Genomic DNA, 10,911 nt, shown 5'->3' on the forward strand with positions numbered 1-10,911 from the left:
CGGAATTTGGGAAGGTGCCTCATTGTCAGTAGGGTCGTTCGTGTTTCCGCCATTCTGAGACGGTCCCTATGTTGCCGCCCTTTTGGGGAGGTCGTCATGGCCGTCCGCCATTTTGGGAAGGTCACTGACCCGCTGCCATCTTGGGATGGTGGCGCTTGCGCCATTTTTGGAGTGGCATATCGGACTCGTGACGTAAGGGTATCGATTTGGTGACATCATCGGGGCGTGGCGTCACGGCGGGAGGCGGGGCCGCAGCCAGGCCCCGCCCGGGGGGGCCGGCCCGGTCCCGGTCCCGGTGGCGGCGGGCGGTGGCGGGGGCCATGGCCAAGGCCTACGACCACCTCTTCAAGCTGCTGCTGATCGGGGACAGCGGCGTGGGCAAGACCTGCCTCGTCATCCGCTTCGCCGAGGACAACTTCAGCAGCACCTACATCTCCACCATCGGTGAGTGGGAACCCCCCCAGGACCCCTCCGGGACCCCCCCAACGGGGACCCACCGGGATTCACCGGCACTTCCCAAACCGGGATCCCCCCCAGCCTGAGACCCCCCAGTGGGACCCTCCCCAACTGGGAACCTCCGGGATTCACCGGGACCTCCCAACGGGAACCCAACGGGACCCATCGGGATTGTTTGGGACTCCAATCCTGGGAGCCCTCCGGGATCCCCCAACCGGGATTCACCGGGATCCCCCCTCTCTGAAATCCTCCCGGGACCCCTCCCAGATCCCTCTGTCCCGGGACCCCCATCCCGGGATTCACCGCGACCTCCCCTCTCTGAAATTCCCCCGGGACCCCTCCCAGATCCTTCCACCCCGGGACCCCACCGGGACCCCCATCCCGGGATTCACCGGGACTCCCCCTCTCCGAAATCCTCCCGGGACCCCTCCCAGATCCTTCCACCCCGGAACCCACCGGGACCCCCATCCCGGGATTCACTGGGACCCTGGCACTCAGCAAGAACCCCCATCCCAAAATCGCCGGGACCCCCACGCTGGAATTCACCAGAACCCCCCACCGGGAACCTACCGGGTTCTTCCCGGGAACCTCCACCCCGGAATGCCCCGGGATTCCCTTCCCGGATTTTGCCCCCGCCTCTCCCGGAGATCCAGATGGTTGCTGGGCGCCGGAATGGCGGCACTGGGAGCACTGGGAGCACTGGGAGGGGACCGGTTCTGCTCCCCAGCTCCCAGTGCCCCCCTCACTTTCCCCCAGGGATCGACTTCAAGATCCGCACTGTGGATATCGATGGGAAAAAGATCAAGCTGCAGGTCTGGTGAGTCGGGGATGGGGGGTGCTTAGGGAGGGTAGAAGACCCCCAAATCCCCCCAAAAATTCTCCCAAAATCCCCAAAACCGCCCTGTTTCCGCAGGGACACGGCGGGACAGGAGCGCTTCAAAACCATCACCACGGCCTATTACCGCGGAGCCGTGGTATGGGGAGGGAGCTACACCCCGGGGGGGGGACCCTGGGGGTGAGGACCCCACCCCAAAACCGCGGGCAGGGGGTCCGGACCCCCCCCATGACCCCCGATCCCCCCCCAGGGCATCGTCCTGGTGTACGACATCACGGACGAGAAATCCTTCGAGAACATCCAGAACTGGATGAAAAGCATCAAGGAGGTGGGTGGGGGGATTCCGGTGGGGGGGTGGGTGGGGGTTTCGGGCGGGGGTCGCGGGGGTCCTGCCCGTGTTTCCCTCCCCTCTCCCCAGAACGCCTCGGCCGGGGTGGAGCGGCTCCTCCTGGGCAACAAGTGCGACATGGAGGGGAGGAGGAAAGTGCAGCGGGATGCGGCCGAGAAGGTGGGAGGGGGCTCGGGGAGGGGGCTGGGAGGGAAGTGGGGTGTTGGGGGGGTCCCTGGGGGTGGGATTGGGGGGTCTGGAGGCGGCTTTGGGGCTGGGAGCCTCTGGGGACACGCTGGAGGAGTCTGTGGGGCTGGGACTGTGGGTGCTCCATGGGAATTGGGGGGTCACAGGAGGGTTAGGGGGGGTTAGTGGGATTGTGGGGGTCCCAGGGGGTTTGGGGGGGGTCCCAGGGGCCTGGAGGGGCTGCGTGGGGATCACAGGGGGGTCGTGGTGCCTCAGCTGGCCAAGGAACACGGGATTCGCTTCTTCGAGACCAGCGCCAAGTCCAGCGAGAACGTGGAGGAGGTGAGAGGGGGGTCCCTGCGACTGCACCCCCAGGTTTGCCGGAACGGGGGGTCCCTCCCTCCTCCTGGGGGGGGTCCCCAAGCACTGCCCCCCTCTCTGAGCAGCCCCTGTCCCCCCAGGCCTTCTGCACGCTGGCACGGGACATCCTGCACAAATCCTTCTGCAAAGCCGTGAGTGGGGCCGGGATTTGAGGGGTGGGGGGCAGGCCAGGGACCCCCCTGCACCCCCCTGACCCCCTGCTCTCTTCACAGCCCCCTGGCAACAGCAGCAGGGCCCTGCTGGAGCCCGGCCCCCCCCGGAAGGCCGGCGGGAGATGCTCCCTGGGGTAGGGGCTTGGGAGCTCCCCGAGACCCCCGGGGCAGCGCGGGCGTCTCTCCGGAGGGATCTGGGGGGGAATCTGGGGGGATTTGGGGCTGCCCCCCTCTCTCCTTGTGCCATAAAGCCCCGCTGTGCCTTGTCCCGGCTCCGGAGTCTCTTTGATGGGGGTTTGGAGGGGGTGGAACAGGGTCGGGACCGGGATTGGCGCTGAGACCGAGATCGGGATCGAGATCAGGATTGGAGATGGGATCGAGATCAGGACCGGGACCGGGATTGCGATTGGGACCGGGATCGGAGACCGGATCGGGACCGGGACCAGGGACAGGATCGCGGTCGGGACCGGGATCGGCATCGCGACCGGGACCGGGATCGGGATTAGAGACGGGATCGAGATCGAAATTGCGATCGAGACCAGGACCGGGACCGGGATCGGAAACGGGGTTGAGATAGGGACCGGTCCCGGGATCGGGGCCAGGATTGCGATGGGGACCGGGACCGGGACGAACGGCAGCGAAGCCGCGCCCAAGCCGCGCCTACAACACCAAACTTGGAAATTTGCCACGCCCACTCCCCGACCGCGCCCCACGCCGGCCGCATATCCACGCCCGCAATTAGTCTTAAACCACGCCCCTAATTAAATAATCAATACCAGTTATGGTCAAGCCACGCCCCTTTGTGTCCTTCGGACCACGCCCCTCTCTCCCATTGGCTGACCCGGCGCCGCCGCCAGGCCCCGCCCTTCCCCTCCCGGCACCCCTGGCAGTTCCAACATGGCGGCGCTGCTGTCCCGGCGGGGCCGTCCCCGGTAGTTCCCGGCGGATTGCGGGGGTTCCTGGGGCTTTCCCGCCGATCCCGCCGCCCCGATGGGGCCCGGCGGCCTCACGGTGCTGCTGGCGGTGCTGAACGGGCTGTGGTGAGCGGGAACCGGGGGAAACCGGGGGGTGGAAGGGACGACGGGCCCGGTGCGGGGCCCTCACGGCAGTTCCTCTGTGCCCACAGCCCGGCGGCGGTGGCAGCAGCAGCGGCGAGCGAGGAGCGGCCCGGTGAGCAGGGCCAGGCCGGCGTTTGGGACGATCCCGGGGCTCGGACCGGTCCCGGGGGGCTCGGTCTGGTCCCGTGGGTTTGGACCGGGATGTGGGGGACTCGGACCGGGGGGTTCGGACCGGGGTCCCGGGGACTCGGACCGGTATAAATCCGGGGCTGGGAGGCTGGAGACGGAGGGGTCTGTCCGGTAGTGGGGTCCGGGGCTCTGTCCGGTCCCGGGGCGCTCCCCGCCGGTTCCCCCGTAATGCGATCCCCCCGCACCGCAGCGAGCCCGGCGGTGGCCACGCCGTGCTGGCGAGTGGAGCAGTTCGTGGTTGCCCAGGAGTGTACGCGGTGCTCCGGCTTCGAGATGGTGAGTGCGGCTCCCCAGGGTCGGGGTCCCCCCGTTTTCCCCGGGGGTCTCTCCGTGACCGAGCCCTCCGTGCCCCCGTTGGCAGAAAACGATCCCGGCGTGCGGCCCCACCGGCTTCATCGAGAAGATCAACTGCGCCTCGTCCCACCGGGATGAGTACAAGAGGTGGGGCTGGGAATTAACGGGGGATCGGGGCTGGGAATTAACGGGGGATCGGGGCTGGGAATTAACGGGGGATCGGGGCTGGGAATTAACGGGGGATCGGGGCTGGGAGTGATCGGGGGATCAGGGCTGGTAATTAACGGGGGATCGGGGCTGGGAATTAACGGGATCAGAGCTGGGAATTCCTGTGAGATCAGAGCTGGGAATTAACGGGGGATCAGGGCTGGGAATTCCCGGGATCGGGGCTGGGAATTCCATCGGGGCCGGGAATTCCTGTGAGATTGGAGCTGTGAGTTCCATCAGGACCGGGAATTCCAGGGGGATCGGAGCTGGGAATTCCTGTGGGATTGGAGCTGGGAGTTGACAGGGGATTGGGACTGGTCATTCCTGGGGGATCGGGGCAGGTGATTGGGCCGGGAATTCCCAGGGGATGGGGCCGGGAATTCCCAGGGGATGGATGGGGCGTTCATTTCATCGTTCCCCCGGGCTGTGTCCGCAGCTGCCGCTCGGCCGCGCTGGAGGCTCAGCGCTTCTGGCGCTTCGTGGGCTCGGCTCTGGGCGTGGCGGCGGCGGCGGCGGCGCTGGTGGTGCTGCGGCAGCGCGTGCTGGACCGGCGGGCGCTGGAGAAGGTCCGCAAACAGATCGAGTCCATTTAGCCAGAGGCTCCTCCCGAACGAAGGCTTGGAGCCGGGAATTCCGCTCGCCCGGAGCGGTGGGAGGGAGGAGAGGCAGCCCCTGCCTTGCTGCCCGGACCTGCTGGGATCTGCCTTGGGAGAGCGTCCAGGGCATCCCACAGAGCGGGATGTGGAATAAATCCCTGGGTTCGTCCCTTTGGGGGAGTCCCCGTGCCCCCCCCAGCACTGGGATCTGCTCTGGGATCATTCTCCAGGAGAGGGATGTGGAATAAATCCTGCTCGTCGTTCCTGGAGTGATGCCGTGGTTGTTTCTTGGGAGGGTCCCTGGTTCCTCCAGTGCTGAGGGTCCCCAGGGGGGTGGAATGTGGAATAAATCCTGATCCATGTGGCTGGAGCATGTTTGGCCTTTGGGGGCCATTGCATGGGGTGCAAACACAGCTCAGGTTTATTCTGGAACGTTCCCCCACCCTGAGATCACCCCCCCATCACATCTCATCCCCATGTCCCCGTGTCCATGTCCCCGTGTCCTGCCTGGAGGAATTGGTGCCTGGATCCCTCCGGGGGGCGGGAATTCCATTCCCGGGCCCCTCCCCGGTTCCATCCTCCACTCCCGATCCCGGCTCTGGCCCCGACATCCACCGGAGGAACGGGGATTCCGCGGCCTCTCCCGGTGCCCGCCGCGTCAGGATCTTCCTGGAGATCACTGCGGGAACGGGGACACCGATGGGGCCGGAGGGGTTCTCCCCGCCCCCCTCCCGGTGCTCCCGAGGCCGTCCCCGCCCCCCTCCCGGTGCTCCCGTTACCTCCGGTTGGTCCGAGGCCGTCCCGGTTGCCGTCCCGGCGGAACGGGCTGGAGCTGGGGAGCAGGATCAGCCCCAGCGACAGGAACAGGATCTGCGGGAGGGACGGGAGCCGTGAGCCCCGGAGCGGGACCGGGAGGGTCCCGGGAGGGTCCCGGGGGGGCCGTACCAGGACACAGGTGCCGGTCTGCGCGGGCTTGGTGGACGTTTCCTTGATCAGCGCCTGGAGCTGCCGCAGGAGAGACCTGCGGGAACGGGGGTCAGCTCCGTGCCCTTCCCGGTGCCCCTTCCCGGTGCCCCATGCCCCTCCCGGTGCCCCTTCCCAGTGCCCCATGCCCCTCCCGGTGCCCCATCCCGGCTCCGTGCCCTTCCCGGTGCCCCATCCCAGCTCTGCACCCATCCCGGTGCCCCCTTCGGGCTCTGTGCCCCTCCCGGTGCCCCATCCTGGCTCCGTGCCCATCCCGGTGCCTCATCCCAGCTCTGTGCCCCTCCCGGTGCCCCATCCCAGCTCTGTGCCCCTCCCGGTGCCCCTTCCCGGTGCCCCACCCCGGCTCCGCGCCCATCCCGGTGCCCCCTCCCGGCTCTGTGCCCCTCCCGGTGCTCACCCGTTGCTCGTCTCCAGCTCCTGGACCTTTTTCCGCAGCTCCTGGTTCAGTGCTGAGCACGCGGCCGCCCTGCCCGGACAGAAAGAGGGACAATAAGCGGGAAAGGGACACCCCGGGATAACGGGAACGCCGGGATAACGGGAGCGCCGGCCCCACCTGCTCTCCAGCTCGTCCAGGTATTCCTTCTTCCTCCGCCGGCTGTCCTGCGCCGATTGCTTGTTCCGGATCTTTCTCCGCACCTTTTTTAGGAGCCGCTCCTCGGCCTGGGGCACGGAGGGGTCACTCCTGTCCCGTCCCCCCCTCCCCCGGTCCCACCGAGCCCCCCGTGTCCCCCCCGCCCGTACCTGGGTGAGGGGCAGGGCCCCGGGCAGGGTCACCCCCTCCTGCGCCAGCAGCCGCTTCTCCTCCTCCGTCAGCTGGAGCTGCGCGACAGGGAGGGACTGGGGGTGAACTGGGGGGACTGGGGGTGTCTGAGGGCGAACTGGGGGGACTGGGGGTGAACTGGGGGAGTCTGGAGATGAGCTGGGGGGGGGGTCCAGGGGTGAACTAGGGGTGTCTGGTGGCGAACTGGGGAGGTCTAGAATTGAACTGGGGGGTCTGGGGATGAGCTGGGTGGGTCCAGGGGCAAACTGGGGGGGTCTGGGGATGAGCTCGAGAGGTCTAGGGGCGAACTGGGGGGGGTCCCGGGGTGAACTGGGGGGACTGGGGGGGAACTGGGGTGTCCGGGAGTGAACTGGGGAGGTCTGGGGACAAACTGGGAGGTCCAGGTGTGAGCTGGGGGTGCGGGGACTCACCATGGGCTGGGGCTCGGGGCTCGGGGCCAGCTGGATGCCGGGGAACAGCGAGGGGTGCAGGGGCGTGCTGAGGTCACAGACCACCTCCAGCAGCACCGGGGGGGGCCCCTCGGGCCGGGGGGGCTCCGGGCTGGTGCCGAGGCCGCAGGCGATGTCGGGGTTCACCGTCAGCCCCAGCAGCTCCTCGGCTCCGCTGCCCTGCGGGGACACCGGGCCGGGGTCCGTGCCAGCATCCCCGGGACATCCCGGTGTCCCCGTGGGGGTTCTGCCCACCCGCGCCCCTCCCGCCTCCACTCACATCATCCTCCGGGAGCGTCAAGGTCTGGAAGCCCAGTACCGGCACCGGGAACGAGGCGGGATCCGAGAAGAGCCCGTCCGGCTCCGGGAGCTCCGGTGCCTCCATTGGGGTTCCCTGGGGACCCCCCCGCGGGACCCCTCGTGCCCCGACCCCCGGGGATGAACCCCCTGCGCCCCCTCCTCGGGGTCCCCCGGTCCCCGGTGGTGCCGCCGCCTCCGCCCGGTGCCGGCGCTGGGCACCAGGATCTCCGGGATCCCGGGGAACGCGGCCAAGTCCCGCCCCGTGCCGGGAAGGGCCGGGATCATCCCTCCCCCCGCGGGGCTCGGGGCTCCGGCCGCCCTACCGGGGCACCGGGGGTACCGGGGGGGTGCGGCTGCCCCGGTACCGCGCCCCGGAGGGTCTCGCGGTGGAACCGGGAACGGGGGAGCCGGGCTTTGGGCGGCTCGGCTGCGGCCGCCGGTGGATCTGTACCGGAGCCGGTGCCCCCCGCGCCCCCCGGTAACGGAATTCGGGTGGAGGAACGGGGGGATGCCCCCGGTAACGGGGTCAGGGAGCGTAGAACGGGGAGATCCCCCCGGACACCGGAGGATTCCCCCGCCCCGCCCGGCCGAGCGGACACGTGCGCGCTCCCGGGGCCGCGGGGCCGCGCGGGCTCCACTCGCTCCCCATTGGTTGCTCCGCGCGTCAATCAATGACGCCACAGGGGATTCCGCGTCTCTATTGGCTGAGCTGGCGACCGCACCGCCCCCCGGAGTTCCCGGGACGCCGTTGGGATGCGGCGGGCGGTGAGTGCGGGGCAGGGGGGAGCGGGGGTCCCGTTCTCGGTTCCGTCCTCGGTCCCGACCCCCGTTCCTGTCCTCGGCCCCGGTTCCGATCCCAGTCCCGGAATAACCGATCCTTGACTCCCGGTCCCGGTCCTTATTTCCCGATCCCCGCTCGGTGCCGTTCCTCGGTCCCGGTTCGCAATCCCAGTTCTTGATCGTGGTCGCAGTCCCGGTCCTTGATCCCGATCGCGGTCGTGGTTCCCGGTCGCGGTCCGTGACCTCTAACGCGGTCTGTGGTGCCCAAGTTCCCCATCCCGGTCCCCGATTCCGGTCCCGGTCCTTGTTCCCATTCCGGTCCCTCCCCGCCGCCCTGTCCGTGTCCCGGGGCCCCCGGGCGGGCGGGGGGGGTCGGCGCCGGGTGAGTCACCGGGGCCGGCGGGCGGCTCTGACCGGCCCGTCCCGTTCCAGCCCCGCTGCCCGGGGATGCGCAGCGCGGCTCGGAGTTTCCCCGGCGGCGGCGGGCGCTGAGCTCCGGGAGCACGATGGACACCGGGATCGGAGACACCGGGATCGGGGCCTCGCTGGCCTGGAGCCCCGGGGCGGCCTCGCAGCCCCCGCCCGGGCTGGGGGTGAAGTTGGGGTCGTTGGTGCTGCTGCTGCTGCTGCCTCTCGCCTGCGGCCTCGCACCCCTCTGGTGCTTCCGACAGCCCCCCGGTACCGGGAATTGGGGGTCTGGGGGGTCTCGGGGTCTCAGGGGTTCGGGGAGTGGGAGACTCGTGGAATTTGGGGGGTTCCCGGGGATCTTGGGGAGTCTGGGGGTATCCGAGGGTCTGGAACAGGCTGGGGCCAGGGCTGTCCCCACCTCAGGGCTGTCCCCAAGGCGTCTGGCAGGGTGCAGGGCTGAGGGGGGGGTCTCGTTGGGGTCTCAGCCCCCCCAATTTCCCCCGCAGACCCCCGCAGCCCCGTGCTCAGCCTCGTGAGCTGCTTCTCGGGCGGGGTTTTCATGGGCACCTTCCTGCTGGACCTCCTGCCTGACTACCTGGGCAGCATCGCCGCGGCGCTGGAGGGGCTGCGCATCACGGTGAGACCCCCAGGGAGCTGGTCCTGTCCCCATGGCTGTCCCTGTCCCCGGGATTGGGAAAGGGGCTGGTGGGGAGGGGGTGGCTGGGATGGGGACAGCGCAGGGGGAACAGTGGCAAAGGGACAAGGACAGAGAATGGACAATACAGGGGGTACAGTGAAAAAGGGGCACTGAGGACATTGAGGATGGGGAAGAACAGGGCAGCTGGGACAGCAGGGCCCCATGGGTGCCAGCAGAGCAGCCAGAATGGTGACAGCATCCCCCAGAATGGTGACACTATTCCCCGGCCTCTCCAAAGTGCCTCTCTTAGCTCTGTGCCTCAGTTTCCCTGTCACATGATGCACGGACGGATCCTCCTCTGCCCGCAGCTTCCCCTTGGCACTGACTATCCCCTCCCCCTTGGCACTGTCCCCTTCCCCTTGGCGCTGACTGTCCCCTTCCCACAGCTGCAGTTCCCCCTGCCCGAGTTCATCCTGGCCATGGGTTTTTTCCTGGTGCTGGTGCTGGAGCAGGTGACGCTGGCGCAGCGCGAGCTGGCCGAGCCTCCCGAGGAGTCGCGGGCGCTGCTGCCCAACGGTTCCTCCATCCAGGCCACGGCTCCCGGCGGCGGCGGCGGCCCCGGTGTCCCGGTGGGCTCGGCGGTGCCCGGTGCCCCCGGGGCGCTGCGGGCCGCGGCGCTGGCGCTGGCGCTGGCGCTGCACGCGGTGCTGGAGGGGCTGGCGCTGGGGCTGCGCGAGGGCGACGCGGCGGCGCTGCGGGTGCTGCTGGCCCTGCTGCTGCACAAGGGCGCCGTGGCCTTCGGCCTCTCGCTGGAGCTGCTGCGGAGCCGCCTGCGCCCGCCCGCCGTGGCCTCGTGCCTGGTGCTGCTGGCCCTGATGTCCCCGCTGGGCGTCGGGGTGGGCACGGCGCTGGCGGCGGGCGCGGGGCCGCGGCAGCGCCTGTGCCGGGCCGTGCTGGAGGGGTTGGCGGCCGGGACCTTCCTCTTCGTCACCTTCCTGGAGATTCTGCCCCAGGAGTTGGGGGTGCCGCGGAATCGCATCCCCAAGGTCATCCTGATCCTCGCCGGCTTCGCGTTGGTCAGCGCCATCCTCTTCGTCAAGGGATGAGAGCTCCCGGGATCCGCACCCCAGCCTTGGAGGATCTCGTGGAATTCCTGTACCCGAAGTGCCAAAGTGCCTCTCCCAGCTCTGTGCCTCAGTTTCCCTGTCTAAACTGTCCTCTTTCTCAAGCCCGGCCTGGGATCCCCCATTCTTGCTCCTGGAATTCGTGTCCCACCCTGCACCCCCCTTTTCCAAAGTGCCAAAGTGCCTCTCTCAGCACTGTGCCTCAGTTTCCCCATCTGCACAAGGGATCGGTGCTGTGACCCCCCCCCCCCCCCCCCCTCAGGACCCCGGGAGGGGGTGAGTGTCCCCCCCACCCCACCTCATAACCACAAGTGCCCTTATGGACTCCCCCGGATTTGGGGGTGTTGGATGAAGCAAATAAAGGACTGAACCCCAAATTGCTGCCTGTGCCTGGGGAGGGTGGGACAGAATTTGGGGTGGGTGTTGCAGTGTCCCCTGATCACCCCCCAGGATATATGGGCTGGGGGAGTCTGGTACCCCCTAATTTTGGGTCTGGGGCGTGTCTGCTCTGTTCCCAGGCTTGGGGAGGGGGTGACCCCGCTGTACCCCCCCAGAGCCGCCCCCATTTCTGAGCCCTCCATCCTGTCCGTCCCATTCCCCTCGCAGCGCAGACCACGCCCCTTCCCCGCCCCGCGCTCTCGCGCTGCTCTCCTGGACTTGTAGTCCCAGCCTCCCTCACCCCCCAGTACTTCATAACCCGGTGCCTCCATTTCCCAGCGCTCCCTGCGTAGCGCTCGCACCGATCACTGGGCGTTGTAGTCCAGACACCCAGCACACTCTGCTGTTG

At 68.7% G+C, this 10,911-nt stretch overlaps 4 protein-coding genes across 5 annotated transcripts; 3 read left to right on the forward strand and 1 right to left on the reverse strand.

Annotated features, from left to right (window-relative positions):
- The first annotated feature begins 112 nt into the window (after positions 1 to 112).
- RAB13 (RAB13, member RAS oncogene family) lies at positions 113 to 3,088 on the forward strand. Of its 2 annotated transcripts, none has more exons than XM_054651154.2 (8): positions 113 to 444; positions 1,213 to 1,273; positions 1,370 to 1,430; positions 1,542 to 1,619; positions 1,710 to 1,799; positions 2,120 to 2,147; positions 2,267 to 2,317; positions 2,399 to 3,088. In XM_054651154.2, exons 1-8 carry the CDS (start codon positions 321 to 323, stop codon positions 2,674 to 2,676), a joined length of 771 nt encoding a protein of 256 aa, XP_054507129.2. In that variant the 5' UTR covers positions 113 to 320; the 3' UTR covers positions 2,677 to 3,088. The 2 variants fall into 2 exon arrangements, with proteins under 2 accessions (XP_054507129.2, XP_054507130.1); XM_054651155.2 differs by having other exon boundaries at positions 134 to 444; positions 2,082 to 2,147; positions 2,399 to 2,604.
- Positions 3,089 to 3,188: 100 nt separating this feature from the next.
- Positions 3,189 to 4,951, forward strand: JTB (jumping translocation breakpoint). Its single transcript, XM_054651156.2, has 5 exons — positions 3,189 to 3,378; positions 3,465 to 3,508; positions 3,776 to 3,861; positions 3,947 to 4,026; positions 4,523 to 4,951. The coding sequence occupies exons 1-5, from the start codon at positions 3,329 to 3,331 to the stop codon at positions 4,677 to 4,679; spliced, it is 417 nt and encodes a 138-aa protein (XP_054507131.1). The 5' UTR covers positions 3,189 to 3,328; the 3' UTR covers positions 4,680 to 4,951.
- Positions 4,952 to 5,143: 192 nt separating this feature from the next.
- On the reverse strand, positions 5,144 to 7,280 carry CREB3L4 (cAMP responsive element binding protein 3 like 4). The gene is made up of 8 exons (XM_054651153.2): positions 7,156 to 7,280; positions 6,858 to 7,055; positions 6,408 to 6,485; positions 6,220 to 6,326; positions 6,064 to 6,132; positions 5,628 to 5,703; positions 5,462 to 5,552; positions 5,144 to 5,361 (listed from the first exon to the last, which is right to left on the reverse strand). Exons 1-8 carry the CDS (start codon positions 7,258 to 7,260, stop codon positions 5,144 to 5,146), a joined length of 942 nt encoding a protein of 313 aa, XP_054507128.2. The 5' UTR covers positions 7,261 to 7,280.
- A 526-nt stretch (positions 7,281 to 7,806) lies between these two features.
- Positions 7,807 to 10,501, forward strand: SLC39A1 (solute carrier family 39 member 1). The gene is made up of 4 exons (XM_054651151.2): positions 7,807 to 7,940; positions 8,388 to 8,633; positions 8,870 to 9,000; positions 9,447 to 10,501. Exons 1-4 carry the CDS (start codon positions 7,847 to 7,849, stop codon positions 10,104 to 10,106), a joined length of 1,131 nt encoding a protein of 376 aa, XP_054507126.1. The 5' UTR covers positions 7,807 to 7,846; the 3' UTR covers positions 10,107 to 10,501.
- Positions 10,502 to 10,911: the final 410 nt, after the last annotated feature.

The sequence above is a fragment of the Agelaius phoeniceus genome, chromosome 31 (assembly GCF_051311805.1).
Source record: "Agelaius phoeniceus isolate bAgePho1 chromosome 31, bAgePho1.hap1, whole genome shotgun sequence".
NCBI lineage: Eukaryota > Metazoa > Chordata > Aves > Passeriformes > Icteridae > Agelaius > Agelaius phoeniceus.

Excerpts from the sequence above, each read along its gene's own strand:
- RAB13 (XM_054651154.2), top strand. The coding sequence starts at position 321 with ATGGCCAAGGCCTACGACCACCTCTTCAAGCTGCTGCTGATCGGGGAC. Across the intron at positions 1,620-1,709 it reads GGATGAAAAGCATCAAGGAG|AACGCCTCGGCCGGGGTGGA; the intron begins GTGGGTGGGGGG and ends CCCTCTCCCCAG. Across the intron at positions 2,148-2,266 it reads CCAGCGAGAACGTGGAGGAG|GCCTTCTGCACGCTGGCACG; the intron begins GTGAGAGGGGGG and ends CTGTCCCCCCAG.
- JTB (XM_054651156.2), top strand. The coding sequence starts at position 3,329 with ATGGGGCCCGGCGGCCTCACGGTGCTGCTGGCGGTGCTGAACGGGCTG. Across the intron at positions 3,379-3,464 it reads GCGGTGCTGAACGGGCTGTG|CCCGGCGGCGGTGGCAGCAG; the intron begins GTGAGCGGGAAC and ends CTGTGCCCACAG. Across the intron at positions 3,862-3,946 it reads GGTGCTCCGGCTTCGAGATG|AAAACGATCCCGGCGTGCGG; the intron begins GTGAGTGCGGCT and ends CCCCGTTGGCAG.
- CREB3L4 (XM_054651153.2), bottom strand. The coding sequence starts at position 7,260 with ATGGAGGCACCGGAGCTCCCGGAGCCGGACGGGCTCTTCTCGGATCCC. Across the intron at positions 6,327-6,407 it reads GGGCCCTGCCCCTCACCCAG|GCCGAGGAGCGGCTCCTAAA; the intron begins GTACGGGCGGGG and ends TCCGTGCCCCAG. Across the intron at positions 5,553-5,627 it reads AGACCGGCACCTGTGTCCTG|ATCCTGTTCCTGTCGCTGGG; the intron begins GTACGGCCCCCC and ends TCCCTCCCGCAG.
- SLC39A1 (XM_054651151.2), top strand. The coding sequence starts at position 7,847 with ATGACGCCACAGGGGATTCCGCGTCTCTATTGGCTGAGCTGGCGACCG. Across the intron at positions 7,941-8,387 it reads CCGTTGGGATGCGGCGGGCG|CCCCGCTGCCCGGGGATGCG; the intron begins GTGAGTGCGGGG and ends GTCCCGTTCCAG. Across the intron at positions 9,001-9,446 it reads TGGAGGGGCTGCGCATCACG|CTGCAGTTCCCCCTGCCCGA; the intron begins GTGAGACCCCCA and ends CCCTTCCCACAG.